Source organism: Apteryx rowi, unplaced genomic scaffold, assembly GCF_003343035.1.
Source record: "Apteryx rowi isolate R43461 unplaced genomic scaffold, aptRow1 scaffold_349, whole genome shotgun sequence".
In the NCBI taxonomy this organism is placed as follows: Eukaryota; Metazoa; Chordata; class Aves; order Apterygiformes; family Apterygidae; genus Apteryx; species Apteryx rowi.
Genome location: NW_020449963.1, coordinates 915,316 through 934,965, shown reverse-complemented (window position 1 = coordinate 934,965; position 19,650 = coordinate 915,316). Strand labels below are relative to the sequence as shown.

Genomic DNA, 19,650 nt, shown 5'->3' with positions numbered 1-19,650 from the left:
AAATATAGTAACTTCAGCTCTTGCATTTATGATTCCTTGAAAAAGCAAGGTCACTTTCCTATGAGCCAGTAATGATCTCTGTGTCTAAAGTAGTGCCAAAAAAAGGAGAGTATAGGAGATAAGGTAGTCTTTATACTGTTAGCACTTTCATGGGTGTGTATGCAGAGTTTGGTGCTATTTTTTAATCGTAAAAGTTAAAGGGAAAAAAGTTTATGATGAATTTAAGGATCTTCCTGTAGATCTGTTCCAGGGGTAATTTCTGGTGCAGGAACTGCAATTCCTGCCTGGGTTACGTACCCAGTTTTATTTTCTGTGAAAATAAGCATGCAGATAGAATGTCTGGTACGTGTCCAGATCTCACCCTAATACAGATTTCAGATGCAGCCTGGAAACTTAGAAATGGTAGGTGAACCATTGGCCAAAAAGGCAGGAGAATACAAACATATCTCTAGCCACTACAACCAGCTGTGAAAACTTTTCAGTTATGGAATAGTCCTGTTGAGCTCTTTTGGCTAAAATAAACAGTTGAAGTATGCTCTTTTGACCATTCTCATACTGGGTTTGGAGAAAAAGTGGAGGATACTTGTTTTTGCTAAGAGGGGGCAAGTGTTTTATGGGAYGTTTTCTCTGTAGAGAAGTTTCTAGTACTCTATTTTACTTGTTTATTCATGTGATGTAAAAAAAGCTCCATCCAAAACACTCCTCATTCAGCGCTTTGTGCATCCATGCCATATGTTAAAAGAATGAGAAAGAGTAGTTGTAGAAACAGTCAAAGCAGCAGCACTTGTCCTTTCCCTCCCTCCCCACCCACACTTGGAGTCTGTTATCCCCTGCACCATTTTCCCCTCCTGTACATGTAAATTTTTCAGATGTACCAAGCCAATGTTTTTCAAAATGATCAGGGATTTTGTTATTTTTTATTTTTTGAGTCACATTTTGAGGGTCTGATTTTAGATTCTTTAAAACACTGGACTGGTTTATGCATACTATAATAACATATGTATACTGGAATATATGTTAAAGATTGAAACCTTAAAAGGAACTACGGGTGAATACACAGAATCACTATGAGTTTTTTGAAGTACTGCCACGAGTACTTTGTGTAACAAATCTGTAACATCTTTTATGCCGTTTTTCATATTTTCAATCTGTCTTCTAAAATTTAAAAGAAACTTAAAAGGGCCCGGGAATCCCATTTTAGTATTTTGACCTGATTTAAAATGTGTAGTCTTGAGTGAGAAATTACATCCAGATTTGACTTGTATATTCTACTATTTTGGCTTATTTCCATAGCTGCTCCCTCCTACAGCAAATGTGCAGAACAAGAGAGGGCAAAAGATCTCATCCTGTCTGATCTAATCTTAATTTTTTTTCATTCTTAGCATCCTGTGACAATCATTTTTAGCAGTTGGATCATAAACACCTCCTAATGCTTGATTTGTATTCCTTCATACTGACAATAAAGGAAGCATCYAGAATACAGTATGAAGTGCAAAGTGTGTCTGTGTGTGTAGAATATGGAACTGTTAGAAGAAATGTTTCAAAAGGTGATATTATTTCATGCTGAAATACCTGTGGACAGCTGCAAAACTGATAATTTGCATTGTATAAGCATTTTGCAAATAAGATATCACGGCATGATAGATTGAAAACCACTGTGCTTTTGTCATCAGTGGTTTGGCCTTGTGCATAAGATGCTGATCTCTATAATTTGACAGGTGTATGTTAAGAACCTTAATTTTCAAAAAAGTTGTGTTAGTGTCTTAAAATGAATAATATATCTCACTTCAAGAGTTTTACCTGAAATAAGCAGTCCTTTGCAACAGCTTGACATGTATTGCTTTAGTAATCTGTTTTTTAAAATCCAACTGTGGAGAATTGGCCATATCACATAATGAAAGATGATGGGCTATTAGATCATAAGAAAAGGTGTTATCTAGGAAAATTAACTTGCCCTAAAAATAGGTTTGGAAGTTCCAGTGTCTTCAAAGTCTTTTCACACAGTGAGAATACATGATATAAGAACAAATATCTACAAAATATGGTTTCTCTTCTGCTTGTGGAACATAAATAACATAAGAACACAGAGAACGTGAAATAATTGTTTGTGACTATCACTCATCAAGGAGGCAGTACTGAACCTTCTTGGAGTGAATCCATCGAGGAACAGCTTGAAGGGTTCATACTAGCACTGATCCAGATACAAGTTACATTTGTTTTCTGGAGTCTGAAAGCACTCCTTTATTTTTCTAAAGTGAATTTTCTCCTTGTATAACATGAAAGAGGATAGAGGGTTCCCATTTAAATCGGTGCTTATTGAAGTCTCCTTTGTAGGTGAGAGCTTCAGTTTCTTTATATGTTAGAGACAGAGAGGCCTCCAAGTAGTGCTAAAAAGTACAGCTGGGATTGATTCTGCTGCCCCCTGTAATGTGAATAACTCAAGCTTCCCTCTGGAGGACCTCTCCTACCCCCAGGCAGGGCTAGTGCAGGCAGTGCTGCCTAGACCCTGGGAACAGGGGCCTGGGCAACTTGTGCTAGTTGAAGAAACTTGCAGGAACACCAAAGTCCTATGACTGTGTTAGATGTTTCACTGCAGTTGAGCTAATAAGCCAGGTGGCACTAGCTGAGGGGCTGTGTGAGTGTTGTGATGGGCAGTGTTGGCACTCTGAGCCTGAATTAGGAGCTTTTCCAGTCCACTGAATGGCTCTGGAGCAGGCAGGTACAAAAGCAGTTCAGAGGTTTCCTCTGGTGCTTTCAAGTGGCAGAGCTACCTTGGAGCTCACTAGCCCGGCAGGCTGTACGCTTGCTTTTCCTGTCACCAGACACTGTGGCTGTAGTTTGAGGAAAAGCTTCCAAATTTCAAAACTAGTACTCCGACAAAGTCCTGCTTTGCCTGTGCCTCTGTCTTGTTCCCTCCCAGCATGGTCACGCAGTGAAGTGGGGGTCAGAACTGACTGATAGGGAAAAATTTTCTTCCAAACTCCAAGGTTAGCGTGAGATGAATCAGTTCCTTATCTGGTTCACGTGATCATACAAAAGTCTGTGTGAGCAAGAGTTTGTTTTGATGGCAGTACTGGCTTAGCCAAACTTTAAAGTTTATGTGAAACTGCAGTGTCGTGTAAAAGTCTTTTCTTAGGCAGTGTCCCTTTTGCGTTTCCAGTATCTAAAGGGGCTGTAGAGTGTTTGGGTGATGTAAACTGAAGATCAGGAAAACTGTTTATTTTGACACAGTGGTGACTGGAGAGTTTGCAAATTCTAGAGGCTAAGCAAAGCTTCCTTTGACACTGACAGATTTAAAAAAAAAGTACACAAAGCCAAACAAGTACTGTTTTGATAGTAATTTTTAAAACATCAGGTATATTTTGTGATGCAATAGGCCAGTGGGACCCCTTGATAATGTATTAATATTAGTCCAGATGATCATATTCTTTACATTGGCAAAATCATTTTGTAGTTTATGCCTAAAGAATTACTACTACAACAAAGTATTGAGCTTTACAGTGCCTTTTATTAAATAGAGGAGATATTACCTGGTGCTATGTAAATGTTTTCGGTATTTCAACAGCAAAAATGAAACTAGCTTGGAGTATTACACCTGAAGGATCTCTTCATGGACTTGCAGTAAAATAATGGCACCTCTTTCTTTTGGTTAGAAAACAATTAAATTAATTAAAATGGCATTTAATTGATCTGTCTATAATTCTTTTACCATGACTTTGTCTACTAGTTAAAGGTCAGTTTTAAAAAGAGACCATTTATGTTTTCCACATGAACACCTTTCTTTTTAAAAAAATCTCTGCCCCCCCCCCCCCTTTAGGCAAAGATGATATAAAGGAACAGCTAGGGAAATGAAACAAGCTGTCCAAATTTGTAAAAGTTGCACTTCCTCAAGGAATTTCAGCAAAATGTAACAGCTGGTCTAAATGAGGATGGGAACAGTTTAGATATTTTTATTTGTTTTTATTTTAAATAGGAAGAAGAACTGTAATGATTTCTCAAGAGAACAAAAATGATTTTTAGAAATTGGTTTGATGTTTACATAGTTATGGGTTATACTAGAAGAAAAATAGATATTTAATATATAAAACAAGAGTTTTCCTACTTTTTCATGTTTTATCTTTCAAAATGAAGAATCCAGCTGTTTTTTCTGCTGTGATGTTGTTAACATAGTAAATGTATCGGAGCAAATACAGCAGCCTTTGCACTTATAGAAGTGGAACGAGTAGAAGAATAGACACCGTACTTAACTATACTAAAATATGTGGGGTGCCCTGATGTGTCTGGCATGTTAGCCATGTAATATATATATATCACAGCATAGATGCTGTGATTAATGAAAAAAAGCTTTATGCTACCTCACTATCCCCATAGAATAACTTAAATCTGCTATCTATTTTTAAGTTTACCCATGCTTGATWAGCCAATGTGCAAATGAATGCTGAGATTTCAGGAGGTGTTCAGAGGATTTTTTTTTTTTATTGTTTCTACTAGAGAAGAAGATAGTGTCTTCTTTAAATGATGCAATCCTTAGCATTATTAATTTAGCTCTGTTCTTGTTACTTAAGTAACTGCTTTATCTCATGCTGTGTTACTCGCAATCAGTAGAAAGGCACAAGCTGATACAGAACAGGAGAGTCACGCGCAGGGCATACTGATAGGATCTGCAGCTTTGCTTCTCTTATGAATTCAAAAGACCACAGATCTGGGGATCTTCAGGAAAAGTGTTGAAAGCTTTTCATGGTGAGGGGGTTTGAATGGCAGTTTGTTTATTTAGTAACTAAGGAGATCATCTGAGAGCTACTTTTTGGGTGTTATTCTAAGTGTAGTTTGATTCTTTTGGGRTATAGTTGACATAAATAAAGCACTACTCCCTTGTTGATTTGTGTTTACAAAAATGTTTTGGTTGACTCTTTGAAACTATTTGTTTGAATATACATATCTTGATAATGGTACTTATGTAGTGGTGATGTTAATATCAGTAGGCACTTATGTGAAAGCTTAGCTGGAGGGAAGAAAAATCACTTCTGTGATGGTTCCTCAGTTTTCTCCACCTAACACCTACTTTATTTGGACTTAAATTGAGTGGATTAATCTTTGGTTCCAAAAGATACAAAATTTTATATTGATCAGTGAGTAGGTAGAAGTACTGTATAAAGTCATCTTCTTTCCTGCATCAGTGAATGAGGCTGAATCAGCTCAGTTATACTGAAGTCAGTAAAGGAGTACACATCTGTTCCAGCTGAAGGTCTTGTCCTTTCGTTAAATTGAATTGTGTTCTGAATCATACTTCAGACAACTTTCTATGGTATATTACACTTGTAAGTTCTGGACCACCCACAGCTGGAAATTCAGGAGAGAATGTCAAGTTGCCCAGAAGATTTTCTGAAGTAGGTAACTCTTGATTTGATTGACTCTTTTTTCCTATGTAATCTATGTGGTAGCACTGCAGCAGATTTAGGCAGTAGTAGAAAATGCAAGTATAGGATTCTTGTGGCTGGGCTAGCACATCTAGCACTCAGCTACCTTCGCTTGTGTTGAACGGTATTGTAAACACCTTCTTGTCCAGCTGTCACCTTGTACAGTGCTTTAGCCTTTGAGGTAAATGAAGCCCTGTGGTTAGAATATTTGACTTGAAGGCGAGGATCTGTTTCGTAAGCATTACAAACACTTAGAAAATAACAAGACAATGCATCCTAGATAGAATCATATTTTTCCCTTTTTATATTGAAATAACATAAATAATGCACCTCTGGTTTCACAAATAGTAAGCAGAATATGATATTGTATGTAGCAAGGAATTAAAAATTGAGTATACTTTTAAATGATGATGTGAAAATCTCTTATGCTAGGAATTACCTGAATTCAATAACTCTCATAATTCAAATATATATTTATATATTTTAAAGAACTAGATTGACAAATTCTGAAAAGTGAGAAAGGGAGGCTAATTCTCCTCTTCGGTGGACATGCAAAAAATGATACCTGTCTGAGGATATAAAGGAGAAAATTGTTCACACGGATAGTGATTGTTTCACAGAGAATGTTTATAGCACATAAATACTGCAATACATGTTAAAAATATGAGATAATGACTTTGGCTTTGGATGAAACAGTGCAGTAATGCCTTCAGAAATGGAAAGGAATAATTAAAAAAAAAACTTAACAGAACACATTTTCTTGGCATGTGGAACATGTCTAAAAAAAAACAACACCACCCTCCTCTCCCCCCTGCCAAATTTACAAGAATGAATGTAGTGGAAAGCCTTCAAAGCTGTCCCAGATCTAGCAGGATCAGATTTCTTTGTATCGGTGCAGTCATTACAAGGGAGGGAAAAGATAAATTTAAGCCAAAGGACGCATACGTTAGAAATCACAGAAATATTTTTAACTATCACGAAAATGAAATTCTGGGACAGCCTATTAATGAGGAGATGGCGGGGGAGGGCGGAAACCCTGAGGAGTTACAGTCTGATGTGTTTGTGAACAGTGTTGCATGAGATGGTTGCTTATTATGCCAGGCAATTGCCTCAAAAACAGGTAGCATCACCTAGTCCACATTTTTATTTCGTCTCCCCTCCTACTGAACAAAGTCCTTTCTCACAGTCACACAAAAACACAAGTTTTCTCCAAGTTCTGGAGGGTCTGTCCACTCCAGATCCTCTCTCCTATCCCCAGCAGGAAGGGAAATTGTTCCGCAGAGGCTGTTTAGTAAGTAAATATTCAAGGAATTAATGGTACTATTATGAAGTCTTTTGCACTTTCATGCTACAGCAAATGGGGCTTGGCAATATGCAGCTGGATGCCAAGTTACTGGCAAAATGCAACAAGAATGCTGTTAGAATTGTCCTGCCGTGAACGAGAATAGCGGCAGATGCATAATATACTTCCTTTGGGTACAGTGAAAATCTTACAAAATGGAGCTTCTTCATCGTGTTAGATGGGCTATCCCTTGCTAYGGGTGGAAGAATGAAAGAAATGTGAGAGAAAGTAGAGTACAACAATGTCTCTGCTGGATGAGATCAAGGTAATTCTTCCAAAAAAGCTATTGTACAGGCTGCTGGTTTGAGTAGTGCATATTCTGGGAGGTGGGAAAGGGTGCAGTTCCTTGTGGCCTTGCTGGAGTGGTGTTTTTTGTTTGTTTGTTTGTGTTTTTTTTGTGGAGAGAAAAGCTGAACATTGATTGAGTTCATGATTTATCTCATATGCTCAAAACTCCCTCAAAACTGGATTGTTTAGACACGAAATCTTTGATATACTTTACAAATGCTAAAGGAAAACATTTAGTAAAACACAAGACCACAAATGTAAAAATAAACTTGGCCTGTTTCTGTTGCTTCACTTTAATCAGCATGTCTTTAGCTGGTTTATATTATTTTAATGCACAAAAAACAAAGGAAGATGTCTTCCCCCCCCCCCCCAAATGCTGTTGCTGAAAATGAGAACTCTTTCACTGGGTTTAAAGGAGTTAAATCAGGACACTGAGGTTGTGTTAATTCCTTTCATATGTGGTGATCACTCTTTGAAATGTATTTCAAATTATAATTTTGTTGCTGAGCTGTGACTTTCATCCTATACAATTTTTGCTAAAATACAGAGAACCAGATTATTGCTCGTAGAAGCATACAGAGCAGATATGAAAATACACTTACAAACATGTCTTTAAGAAAATTTTTAAACATATTCAAAAGTAATTGTATCATTTTTAGCTCTTTTCTGTCTCTTATTACCCATGGTCATTTTTACTCGTAAAAAGTGATTATAAGCTATGAATATTTCATTAGATAGCATCCCATGTTCATGTACAGATGTGTAAATGCCTATGCAGTGGTTAAAACACAAGCGTGGGAGAATTTCACCCGCTACTTTCCTGGGGAAGTGTTGCTTCTGAGAAGCTTATAGGCCAGTGTTTTCCAGTCTCATATTTAACTTGTAGAAATTTTCTTGGTGATTTGCTGTCACAGCAAGCGGCAAGTGATTGTGATTTTACAAAGAATTATGTCTCAGGGCAAGGAGAGTTGTGAGATTCAGCAGGAAATCATGTAAAACGTTCAATGCATCATTTCCTACTGGAAGTGATCTCTGCTTTCTGAAAACTCAGCGCGTAAACAGTGATACTCCCTATGGTAATGCTAATATGGAGGTTGAGAGAGAGTTAGTCTTATTTCAAAATGCTGACTTGCATGGGCAAGAATGAGGTTTGCATAACTGAATCTGAACCTTTGGGTTTAATTTTGCATTTTGGAAGAGTGCCACGAGCAGTTGTTGTTTTCCCCTTCCTGTGGTGCGGTACTCTGTGCTGTGTGATAGCTTCTGGCTTCTTGTCGTTGCCATTAAAAATTGCTCTCCCTGTAAATCGCAAAGCCAGCTGGATCAATTCTGTTAGGTAACCTAACTAAATGATAGATACAGCTAATTTATTCTTCCATCCCCACCAATGCAGAATGGCTTGCATTTTATTAACCTCCATTCAAAGCAGCAATGAGGAAAACTACGCTGAGGTAGAACTTTGCTTTTTCAGTGTTTTTTCTCCAAGTAAGTGAAGAATTTACTGCTTGGATATTGTATCTAGTATCTGATTATGACTATGGCTATGGGACATCTGGTTTTGAAACACTATAATAATCCTGCAAAACTTGTGTGTGTGTTTTGTGGTGGGTTTTTTGCTCTTTTTATTTTGCGTTTTTTTTCACAGATGAAAGAAGGAACTGAGATGGTAAGTTGAGTTATGAGCCCACAGAGTTAGGTACTGCTGTAAGAAGTGGGAGGGAATAGCAGAACCAGCTAGTTGACTAACCACTTCCCTTCATTGTTGCTTTTAATTTTTTGTCTGTTACAATATTAGAACAGCCTTGCTAGCTTTCTAAACCACCATGAGCTACATAAATGAGACCATGTATGCCCTAACTGGTAAGTTCCTTTCATTTAAGATCTAAGTTGAAAATTGATTTGGAAATGATGCTCAGTGATTAAAATTTGGATAATAAATATTGATTTATGTTAGTTTTTCATACTTATAAGAAATATGATACAGGGGGTTGTTCATAGTAAACAAATCTAAATAGTAACATTCCTGCCTTAGCAGCCCATTTTCTTCGTGTGGTCAGGAGGGTATATTCCCTTGGTAGTCTGCAAGCTAAGGACTGAAGTAACAGTAACAGTTTAAAGACAAATGCGAGCCTGAAAGGTCAGAGAAGTGGTTTAAGTGAGGTTTATTTTGAATCAGTTGAGATCTGTCCCCATTAGTATCTTATTTTGTGTAGTCCTTCACATCCTGTCACAGACCTSAAGCAATCTATGTCAGTTGCCATTGCTATTTGGTGCTTGGAAAATACTTGTTTCATGGCTTCTGTTGCAGGTCCTATTAGTAATAATTGTTATTATAGTTAATAATTGGAAATAATAGGCTAAAGCACAGTTGCAGATATCCCCTTTGCTCTTTTTGCCCTGCTCCAGTTACACGTTCTTACACATATTAAAATAAACAAACAGACAAACATTTTTCAGTAATTTCACTACTAAATACATTACATAACCTGAAATGAAGTAGTCTTACAGTGGAGATTTGTATTCAAGGCTGAAAGAAAATTTACTTTTATGCTTATGTTCGCAAAATTGTTAATCATCCGTAAAGTCTGTATGAAGTACAAAGCTGGTGTTTGGAGTCCCCTACAATTCAAGGCTCTAATCCTATTTTTGCTGGTCTGACTCTGAGTTAGATCAGATTCTCAGTATGCAGCCAAAAGCTGTAATTAGGGTTTCAGCTGTAACAATGGTTTCTTGTTGTCATATTTATAATGTGTCTGTGATGTGGCTAAATATACCCCAAACTAGGGAAAGGCAAACCAAGTTCAGGATCTGTTTTATAGCATTGTTCATTTAGTGGGATATTCTGACTTGTGTCTTCAGTAGGTTTTTTTACTTAATAGCTTTATTTAAAATGTTTTGGCAGCTTTTTAATGATGCTTTTCCTATTAAAAACAATAATGGTTGTTTTTTTCCTAGGGAAGGCATCATTAAAAAGCTGTGAATACACTTTAGGATCTTTGTTCAAGACATGGTGTCAACACTTTAATATTATCTTGATGTATATGTTAGGCACTCTAGTGAGAAGTTGCTTCATATTCACATTAATGCCTTCCAATTTCTACAATGTGTATTTTCAAAGCGACTTCTGTTTTCTGATTGCATTTGGATATTCACTTTTAAAAGATAAAAATATTAAACCAAATACATTGGAAATTCCATGAGGTTAATAAACATAACATTTTAAATTTGCTATATTTAGTCTCTCACTGAAAAACAGTAGAGGTAATTCCATTTGAGCCTTGTACAAAAAAAAAAAAAAAAAAAAAATCAAGGACCATTTCATGAAGATTCAGTTAGGAGCAAACTTGTATTTCCCAGCTGCTCTTGTCATAAGATATAGGTTTACTGTAATAAAAAGGCTTTCACAGAATTTATCTTTAATATTGATGGCTTAAGAGAGCCATCAACAAAACATGCTTTAGAACAAGTAAGTCCTGTAAAGGGGCAAGGGTGGGGAGTTTAGCAGTAGCGAACAAGTTATGGAGTAGTAATGACTGCAGAACTGGCTTTTTGAGGCCACTCATACCCATCATCTGAGCAAAATGAATGTAATTAGCACGTAATTTGTTCTTATTGACCATCAAATAAAAATAAGCTTGTTTTGAGAGAGGTTAACCCTTTACATTGCCTTCTGGCTCTTTACACTGAAGTTAATTATCATTCTTTTGCGTAGTTACCTAGCTGCATGAGGTCCTTCTGGAAGTCCTCAAAAGTTCCTCTGGTTTATGTTTTTAACAAATTTTAGTAGTTCAGTATTCACTGCATTGCAGTGTTTGGAGCCAGTTCCTCAGCAAATCTACACTGTTTTTTGACATTTTGGCAGACCTATGACAAGATATGAGTGAGGAATCTGGTCCATGCTACTTCTATTTGCAACTGAACTGGAATTATGCAAATGTGTGAGCACCGCAGCTTCCATTAAAGCAAACAAGCCAATGAAGCAAACAGCTTTATCCTTTCCCCTTACTCCACCTGCAGCCCTGAGTGACAGAACTAAAGCAGCCTGGCTTTCTGTGTCAAGCATATAAGGCTATATGCTCCTGTATGTTTTCCCAAATGCCTAATAAAAGGTGAGCCCACACTTGGAGCAGTAATAAATTCTCTTTCCTCTCCCAGCTGCCCTTTTTGGGGAACGTAACACATTTAAGACCTTTACTCTGTCAGACTTGGCAGAAATCATTCTATGAATTCAGAAGTTATTGTGATGAGGGACTAACGGATAAGTTTCATTTCCTTAGGAAACCAGGCTAAAAATAAATTTCTAGCTCTTCTGTGTGTAGGGAAAATTTAAAAAATGTTAGTACCAAAGTTCTTGAATAATAGGAGGCAGAAAGCAAGTGTTTTAAAAATATGACTTTTTAGCCAAATAGTTTGAGGGACCTGTCATTTAATTTTTAAGGTGTTGGTTTGTCAATTCTGTTTCCTCTTCTTCTCTTTACCATTCAGATCTGCTTAGCGCTGTTCCCAAGGCCATCTCTTACTGGTCTTAGGAATAGCCCTACTGGCTTAGAAGCTTTAAAACTTGACAATATGTGTTAACAAAGCCTAACCTTAGGGAACCTGAAGGTTTCCAATGTTTAAGACCAGTGGTTATAGTATCCATTTATTTATTATTGGTGTTAATAGTCATAAGAAGTATAGGCTTACTGTTCATATAGATGTCATGTCCCTTAAGGAACTGAAATTAATGCGCTTCATTTGATTCTGAGTATTGGGGGGGTTGGGGGTGGCGAGGGAGGATTATTCCAAGCCAAGAAACCTAAATTTTGAGATCTGTCTCCAGTACTAGTTATTATTAGACGCTGTTCTCTTCCTTTAGTTTGTGTTCTTCTCTTACAGTTGGTTGTGAGTGAAACACTGTGAAAACAGGTGTAAAATAATTCCAGGGTGACATTTTTCTGCACCGTTTCTGTATTTATTATATACTACAGATTCTGGAAAGTCATATGGCTATGCAGAGTTCATGTTATGGAAAAGGTTGCTGTTTCTGCAAGATATTCCAGTTGCTGACTGTCTGCAGAACTTTGGCCAGAACCCAGCATGCATGTACATGCACACACGCATGTGGACACACATGGATATGCACACAGTTTAAATTTTGCCAGTTTAAAACAGTACCATTTCTGCATCCATATCATAGACAAAAGAAATAATTTTACAAAAAGGGAGATCAGTTCTTAAAATCAAATTTCTGATACATAGCAAGCATAAAACAGTCAAAGTAGTCTTCAATTACTGGACTGTTTTTATACATTAAATATAATACAAGTTAGTATACTGTGTTTGTTATTGCTCCTCTGAGTGGGATGGCACCTAGGTTATTTAAATAACATTTCTAAAATCTGATTGTATATTACTTCTGTAGGTTGCCTTTTTGAGGGAAGAATGGCAGGGATGTGTGTTCTTTAATATCACTGTATCTGTGTGTTTGTTTCTGAAAGCATATGGAGGAAATTAAAATGTCTAGAATTTCAGTTTATGGGATAAAATATATAGGAGCCCCATCTGAATGTCTCTGTGGCAATTGCAGATTCGTTTGCTTCATACATTGGTAATCTCACTCCCCATCATAGGTATTTAGAAGGTCAATACTGTGTTTATGGTTTCCTGTAGTTCTTGTGGGGAACAAATAACATTTGGGCAATGATTAGATTTTTTATCTTTTCCATGGGGCATTCCCATCTTCAGTGTTTGAGCTCCCATACTTATAAAACCGTAACTTCAATCATGTCTTTAGAATAAAAGTGGGTTTTGATACTTCCCAGCACTTTTGTTTATGCAAAAGGAAGATTGCAATTATGAAGCCAAATTAGTCAGTTTTGGAAAGTTTGCAGCTTGTAGGAAGTAGTAACTTTTTAAAGCTTCTCTGAACACTTCCAGTTACTTCCTCTAGAACTCAGATAATAGCAACACGTAGCCTTGGCAATACAAGTTTCAAAGGTTAATAGAGAATTTTAAATAATAGAGTTCATTGAGAAGTATGATTGACTAAAAGTTGGTTTTGTTGATCCAATTTTCTAGCAGGTTTTGGTGGAGGATGAAGTGAAACAGAAATAGGTTTAATAGAATGCACTAATTCTGTAGGAACAGAGTTAAAATTGTCAACTAACTATTTTTTGTAAATCATAAATTTGTAAAAAAAATTGTAAAATTGTAAAATAACTATATTTTAATGGAGGCTGAAAAACATTTCTCCTGTTTGAGCTCTTTCCTAGAATGGCATCTCTTATGACATAAATGTTGGTAAGTCATCTTATTCTTCATCATAGTTTTTCTGCCAAATATTCTGTTTTGGGGCATGATCATTGCACATCTGTATTTGAAAGCAGAGGAAGCAGGAAAGGTTACATCTCAGCCAGAAAGTTTAAAAAGCACCATTTTTGCAGTTGGATTTGTTGTATCATTACAGTGAAACAGCAGATGTTGACAATTATTATCACTCTGGCCACTCTTTAGTGCTGTTACATATTTAAAACTGTGCTCAGCTCACTTACGCATTTGATGCTCTTAATCAAGGCTGTTACTAGAGCTCCCTTAGTTCATTATTTATAATTAATTTTGGCTTCATAAATGAAAACAGTCCTGCTGCTGATTCTGTAATTTATAATCTTGGTAACTGCAGTTTTTCATTAACTTTTTATAATTTGTTAAATCTTTTTCATATAAGGGATTGTTATTGCTGCTGCTTATTTAAGAAATTGTTGAATGACTCAGGAGGTTTGTTTTGCTTTGTTTCACATAGGATCTATTTGCAAATTCTATGCATTTTCTACAAATAAGAAGACATAAAAATTACAGGATTTAATAACATTGCTTTAATACAAGAGAAATTATTCACTAAATAAATTATCTGGAGGTAAATAGCACTATTCATCGAATAACTGAACAGATTATTCAGCTCTTGTTTGTTATTACAATTCTGCCTCCTTTCATGGCCCTTTTCATAGGGAGAAGAGTGAAGAAAAGAGGAGTATAACCAAATTATTTGAGGCAGATGATCACATTGTTTAAGAAAAATAAAATTTTGAGTTTTAAGGTGTGAGGCCATAAGCACATTTTAGATATGATGGCCATGTTTTTCTCTCTTTTACAGATTTCTGTTTGCAGATATTCTAACAGGGTAGCTTAGTCTAACACGAAGATTTGCAAGAATAAACTCCTATACCAAAATATATAGCAAAATGGGATTAGAGTAAAATGTTTTATATTATTACTGTATGACATTTACACATGCAGCCAATAGTCACATACAGCCTACAGATCATGTATTTAAAGAAAATAAACCAAACCCGTACTTGAACAGTAATGTKGGGTTATATGTGCAGGTGGGGTTGTCTCTCTCTCCCCCTTGCTTCCAGTACTCTTCCCTGGGATAATGTTTCTTCTGCAGCATAGCATCCTAGACTCTCTCTTTGGTTTTATGTGATTATATGATGAACTTGGTTATCTACTGCCTTATTTGCAAGGAACTAGCTTAACAGTAATGCAGGCTATATGCATGAAACTATGGTATTTTATTACTTTTTCCGTAAGACCCAGTAACTTACCTTGTCAAGCAGTTTTTTCATTCAAAATTTTTCTTTATTCCTTAATGAGAAGATATGTGTGTGTGTGTGTGTGTGTGTAAAATACATATATGTATATGGCAAACCCATGAACAGTTTAAAATACCTTTTATTTTTGTGAAGCACTTTCTGAAGCAGAGTTTGCAGAAATTCAAATGTTGAACAGCTGAATATAGTGCATTATTGCAGCTGATTTCCAAGGTGGTAAAGCTGCAACTTCTTCTTGGGCCAGGAAGCTAGTCTGGGTTTATTTTAAAGTCCAAAGTACAGTACAGTACATTGCCTACTTCTTTCCATCCCATTTTTATGAAAAGAAGTCGTATTTCAAATATTTTAGCTGGATTCAGAATTCATTCAGCTGCCTCTAATCTTCATCCCCTGATCAGTTTTACTTTAGCAGAATTCATAATCCTAATTCTGCACTGATAGCTGTAACATCAATAAACCAATATATCCTTTTAAGGCAGATGGGAGTTTACTGTTTCCATGCTGCAAACATGGGAGATCTTTCTGTCTGCATTCTGCGATTACAAGAAGCTGCATGGTGCTGTGCCCAAGCTAATAGACCCTATTGCTTAGCAGCTAGGGTTAAGTGCTGTCCTAATTGCAGTTAAACAGCTTTCGGTTAGCCCAGAACACAGGAAAGGCTTTATTCGTTATACCTTCACAAGAGGTTAATGGTATTTCCATTTAAATCTGTGGCAAGTCCTGCCTGCCCTTCCCATGAACCTGCACGTATGTACTTTGACCTTGAATTCTGAAAGAAGGCACATAGGTAGCAATGGACGATCTTCATTTAGGCTTTAAAATAACGGCCAGAAAAAAGTAGTCTSTAGTTAAGAGACTTTAGGTTGTTTGGAACTCGCACAGTTATTTAGGACACTATGTAATGGGTGTTTACCTGGAACTTGAAGTCAGAATTGTCTTTTCGGCAGTTTGGTAGTAAAGCTATTTCTGCTTCAGTCTTGCTAGTACTTTCACTGTCTTTCCTCATGCCCTCATCCTCAGTCAAAGCCCTTCAAAGATACAATGTGCCCGTTGTAAATAAAAACAGGAAAAAACTGTCTTGGCTTATTTGTTTTCTTTTTAACAAAAAGCATATTCCTAAAATCTCAATCTACCTGACCATTTGAAAGTGGGAATGACCTGATGTCAGAAAAAATTAAACATTAAACAAGTCAATCTGAAGTTAAACAACTGTAAATGCAAATAAAGCAATTCATCTAATTAAAATTCAGTTGGTTATTAAAAACTGAATTAAAATGACAGTGAAAGAACAGCCTCAGGTGTATGACTGTGCATTTTAAAGTGCTACATTTAATGTTTGTGCAGAACGTTTTTTATATTTTAAAAAGTGATTAGCACCTTGGCTGTACTGCTTTCAGGAGACTTTTTTAACGCTGCATAAGATTTCAGGATTTTGTTTCAACATTTGACCTACTTAGAAAAAAGTTCTGATTAGCACCATGTAATATACTCTCTCAGTTTTGGAAGTGCCTTTGGGTAATGTATTGTAAAGAAAAGTAATCTCATCTAGCAGCGTAAATGAACCCTATCACATTTTAAGTTACAGTTTTTTTTCCTCCTGTTCCCTATGCCTAATTTAGTCCTCCAATACAGCCCTCTGTTTAATGATACCCCATTCAACTGGCATGCTTTACCAATAGCTTAATTCTGTCTGCATCCAAATTCTTTTCTTCCTTGATTGATAAAAATAATCTCTCCCTTTGAAGTCAGGTGGCACAAATGGAGTCTAACAAGTTGCTTGTTACAAAGTGGAGCTTTTGATCACTACTGATTTGTAGGGTTCTGTAAAGCACTTCATAGCTAGCAGGGCATAAAGCACTATGGCCCCCAAAAGCAAAGACGACTGTTTACTGTGGGTTACATTTTTAGTCAGGAAAAATCTGTGGGCAAGCAGAAGACAAGTTAACAATAGCCTTCCTCTTGGCAGCAGTGGGAGCAAGATACTTTGAAAAGGGTGTCTTGTATACCCCCCAGTTCCCATTTCTTCATTTATCTGCCTTCACATGAAGCTGAGCATTTCTTAATGTGGTAAAGGGCTGGAGAGAATGGGAGGATGTGCATTCCTCTGGGAATTGTTGAGGGAGTTCCTAATTATTTCACATTCCAAGCAGTCAGTAGCTGCTGATAGTTGTAGAAAAGGCAGTGCTTCCCTGAAGACAAATTTCAAGGCCAAGAGTTGGCAGTTTTTGCATTTCTTGCCTTGAATTTCATGGCTGACAAGAGGAATAATCTAATGTCTTAAAACAACCTCACCCTCCCAAATAAGACAAAAAGATGCTTCTGCATAGCTTCAGCTGGGACTTACTGACTGGCATTGGTGGGAAAGACCTGTCTGTTACCATCATAATTCGCTTGAGCCAGAGACTAGAACTGATAAACCCAGATAAAACCAGTTTGGGAGTAGATCATATAAAGAGTCATAAAGACTTATGTAATGTATTATTGACTTTACCTTTTGTAATTAAAAGTAACCTTCATAGCTTCTTGACTTTAGAGTCTTATGAAGCTACAACAGTACAAACTAATGTCTAGTGGGTTGTTTTTTTTTCCCCCCTGAATTCAAGTGCCAGACTTGCTTATAGCGGTGTGAAGTAATTGTAGTAAATGATGATCATATTTAATACCCCAGCTAAGTTGAAGGCTTGACAAAATGGAACAAGGAAATGCTAATGGAGTAAAATACAATGCTGGCCTCATAGGACAATAACAACACTTCATTCTTTGGTTTATTTAGAGTAATGGTACCCAACTTTCACTGAATCATGAGTAACAGTTCTGAATGAATAAAGCATTACAGGCAGCTGTATGCTTTGTTCTCTGTTAAAGTGATGTGCAGCCATGGCATTTCCCCAGGCCACAGTCCTGAGTTTGTATTTTGCTGAAGTCTGCTTCCTTTCAGTGTCAGCTTAAATATATATATATATATATATATATATATATATTTTACATCTTCAATGAAGCTTGTACAAACTTTTCCCATAAATATTCTTTTGATAGGAAATATATTTTTAACAAGACATCAATTCTTAGTTGTAACAGTTAAAAATACATACTTTTCCATTTTTTCTCTTGCATACAAAAGGTTTTTTTATTTGTGAGTCAGAAAATTCAAAGTTGATTTATTTGCACTTTTGGGATAGCTGTATATTTGGGTATGATGGACAACTATTTTTATAGGTTGCTAGATCATGTTCCCTACAGGTTATTTTAAGATCATCATTTTTGTGTTTACTTTAAGACAGTTAATTGTGAGCATACATAGATAAAATTTGTGGGTTTTTTTCCTCAGAGTTACTTCTTTCACTGCAGTGAATTGAGTCAGATGGAAAATGTTTGGGATGCATATTATCAGTCCTTTTGACTGTCTTAACCACACAGGCTGATTTAAAAGCTTGGAGAGAAAGGTTTTTTATTATTATTTATTTTGTTCATCCTCTTTCTCCCTCATTCCTCTTCATGTATTAATGTAGATAAGAAATACAGTACTGGATTACAGTTACTCATACATCTTGATATGACATCTGTGTTTGACAAATACTTATCTTCATTTCACTCTTTCTCCTCTGAAACCACAGAATTACTACAGATTCAGTCATTCATACCACAAACCTATTCCATGCTTGATAATGAAAAGAATGGAACATTCCTTTTTAAATAGGTCCATTGTGCCTGATTTCCGTTTGTATTAATCATTTTTACTATATTTAAAAATACCACTTTGGCCATAACTGCTTATGTTTTCTTTCCCAGTCTAATTGCCTTTAATGTGAATTGATATTATAAATGAATATTATTTGTTCATAAGCTTGACAGGGAGCAACAAAGATTTATATCAGGTTGGGAGAAGTAAATGAGCAAAATGTCTGAGCACTGAAAATAAGAGGATCTGTTTCATTTTGGCTATCATGAAAATGTGCTGAACAATGTAACTGTGTTTCCTGGATTTGTTTGAGAGGGTTGATTCAACAAAGTAATTTGTTATTTAGAAACACTGTTCAGGGAGTCTGAAAGTTAAAATTGTGCATTTTCCTTAATAGATTAACTCAGTCAAAGCCAATAGCGGTGAAGTATATGAATTGGTGTCCAGACCTCTAAGTACATCTGAAATACTAGCAAATTCAATCTTAACTCTTGTAGTCTTGACTCATGTAAAATCATCTTTGGAAAAAAATGTCTAGTTGTCAGACTTTTTCAGAGAAAAGTTATGTTTTCATGCTGTAGGTAGAGATTTTCCAATTGTGGAACCTTGCAGCTGGTGCACAGTGATATCTCTATAACAAAAAAAAAAAAAAAACACACACACACACAAGTTCCACAATTATTGTAATACCATTTCAAGATTGAGTTGCAATTTCATAATGCAATTCACACAACTGAAGAAGAGTTGAAATATGGTAAGAACTTTCTCAAAGCAATCAAAACCACTTATTTTTAATTCATGGGGAGTTTTATAGTGCAATATCAAGATTATGATGGAAGCAGCTAAGGGAGTAGAAATTTACATAAAGATTTTCATTACTTTGGCTCTATCAAATTTGGGCATCTCTGAGTTCAGTAAGTGTGGCCAAACATTTTTATTTCCTATAATTTTGCACAATATATCTCTTTTTCTTTTTCTGCATCGTTCTGTATAGTAGAACATTTTCCTCAATTCTTTTGTAAACTAATTTATTACTCAGCTATTTATTTGTAGGAAATGGAGACTGGAACCTTGTATGGAGGACTTTTTAATAACTTGCAACTTATTAAAAGTGAAATTAACTGTCTGGAAAAGTCTAAATGACCACTCATGGCAACCCATGTTAAAATCTGTCTCTCCATGTCCTGTAAGTTCTATCTTTTAAAAATACCTGTGGAATACTTACAGAATTACTTGTTACTGTATTTGGCGGGGGGAAGGGTGGTTGACAGAATCGTCAGGAGTAGAGAAGGGAAAAAACTGAACAGATGCATTCATAAAAATGAATGACTG

At 36.2% G+C, this 19,650-nt stretch overlaps 1 protein-coding gene across 3 annotated transcripts in view; it reads left to right on the top strand.

Annotated features, from left to right (window-relative positions):
- The first annotated feature begins 8,361 nt into the window (after positions 1 to 8,361).
- HDAC9 (histone deacetylase 9) overlaps positions 8,362 to 19,650 on the top strand; it is a 422,164-nt gene continuing 410,875 nt past the window's right edge. The window contains exon 1 of one of the 3 annotated variants that reach the window (XM_026072683.1): positions 8,362 to 8,532. In XM_026072683.1, coding sequence (XP_025928468.1) covers positions 8,397 to 8,532 — 136 coding nt within the window. In that variant the 5' untranslated portion in view covers positions 8,362 to 8,396. The remainder of the gene's footprint in view (positions 8,533 to 19,650) is intronic. The other 2 variants (XM_026072684.1, XM_026072685.1) reach the window with 2 other exon arrangements.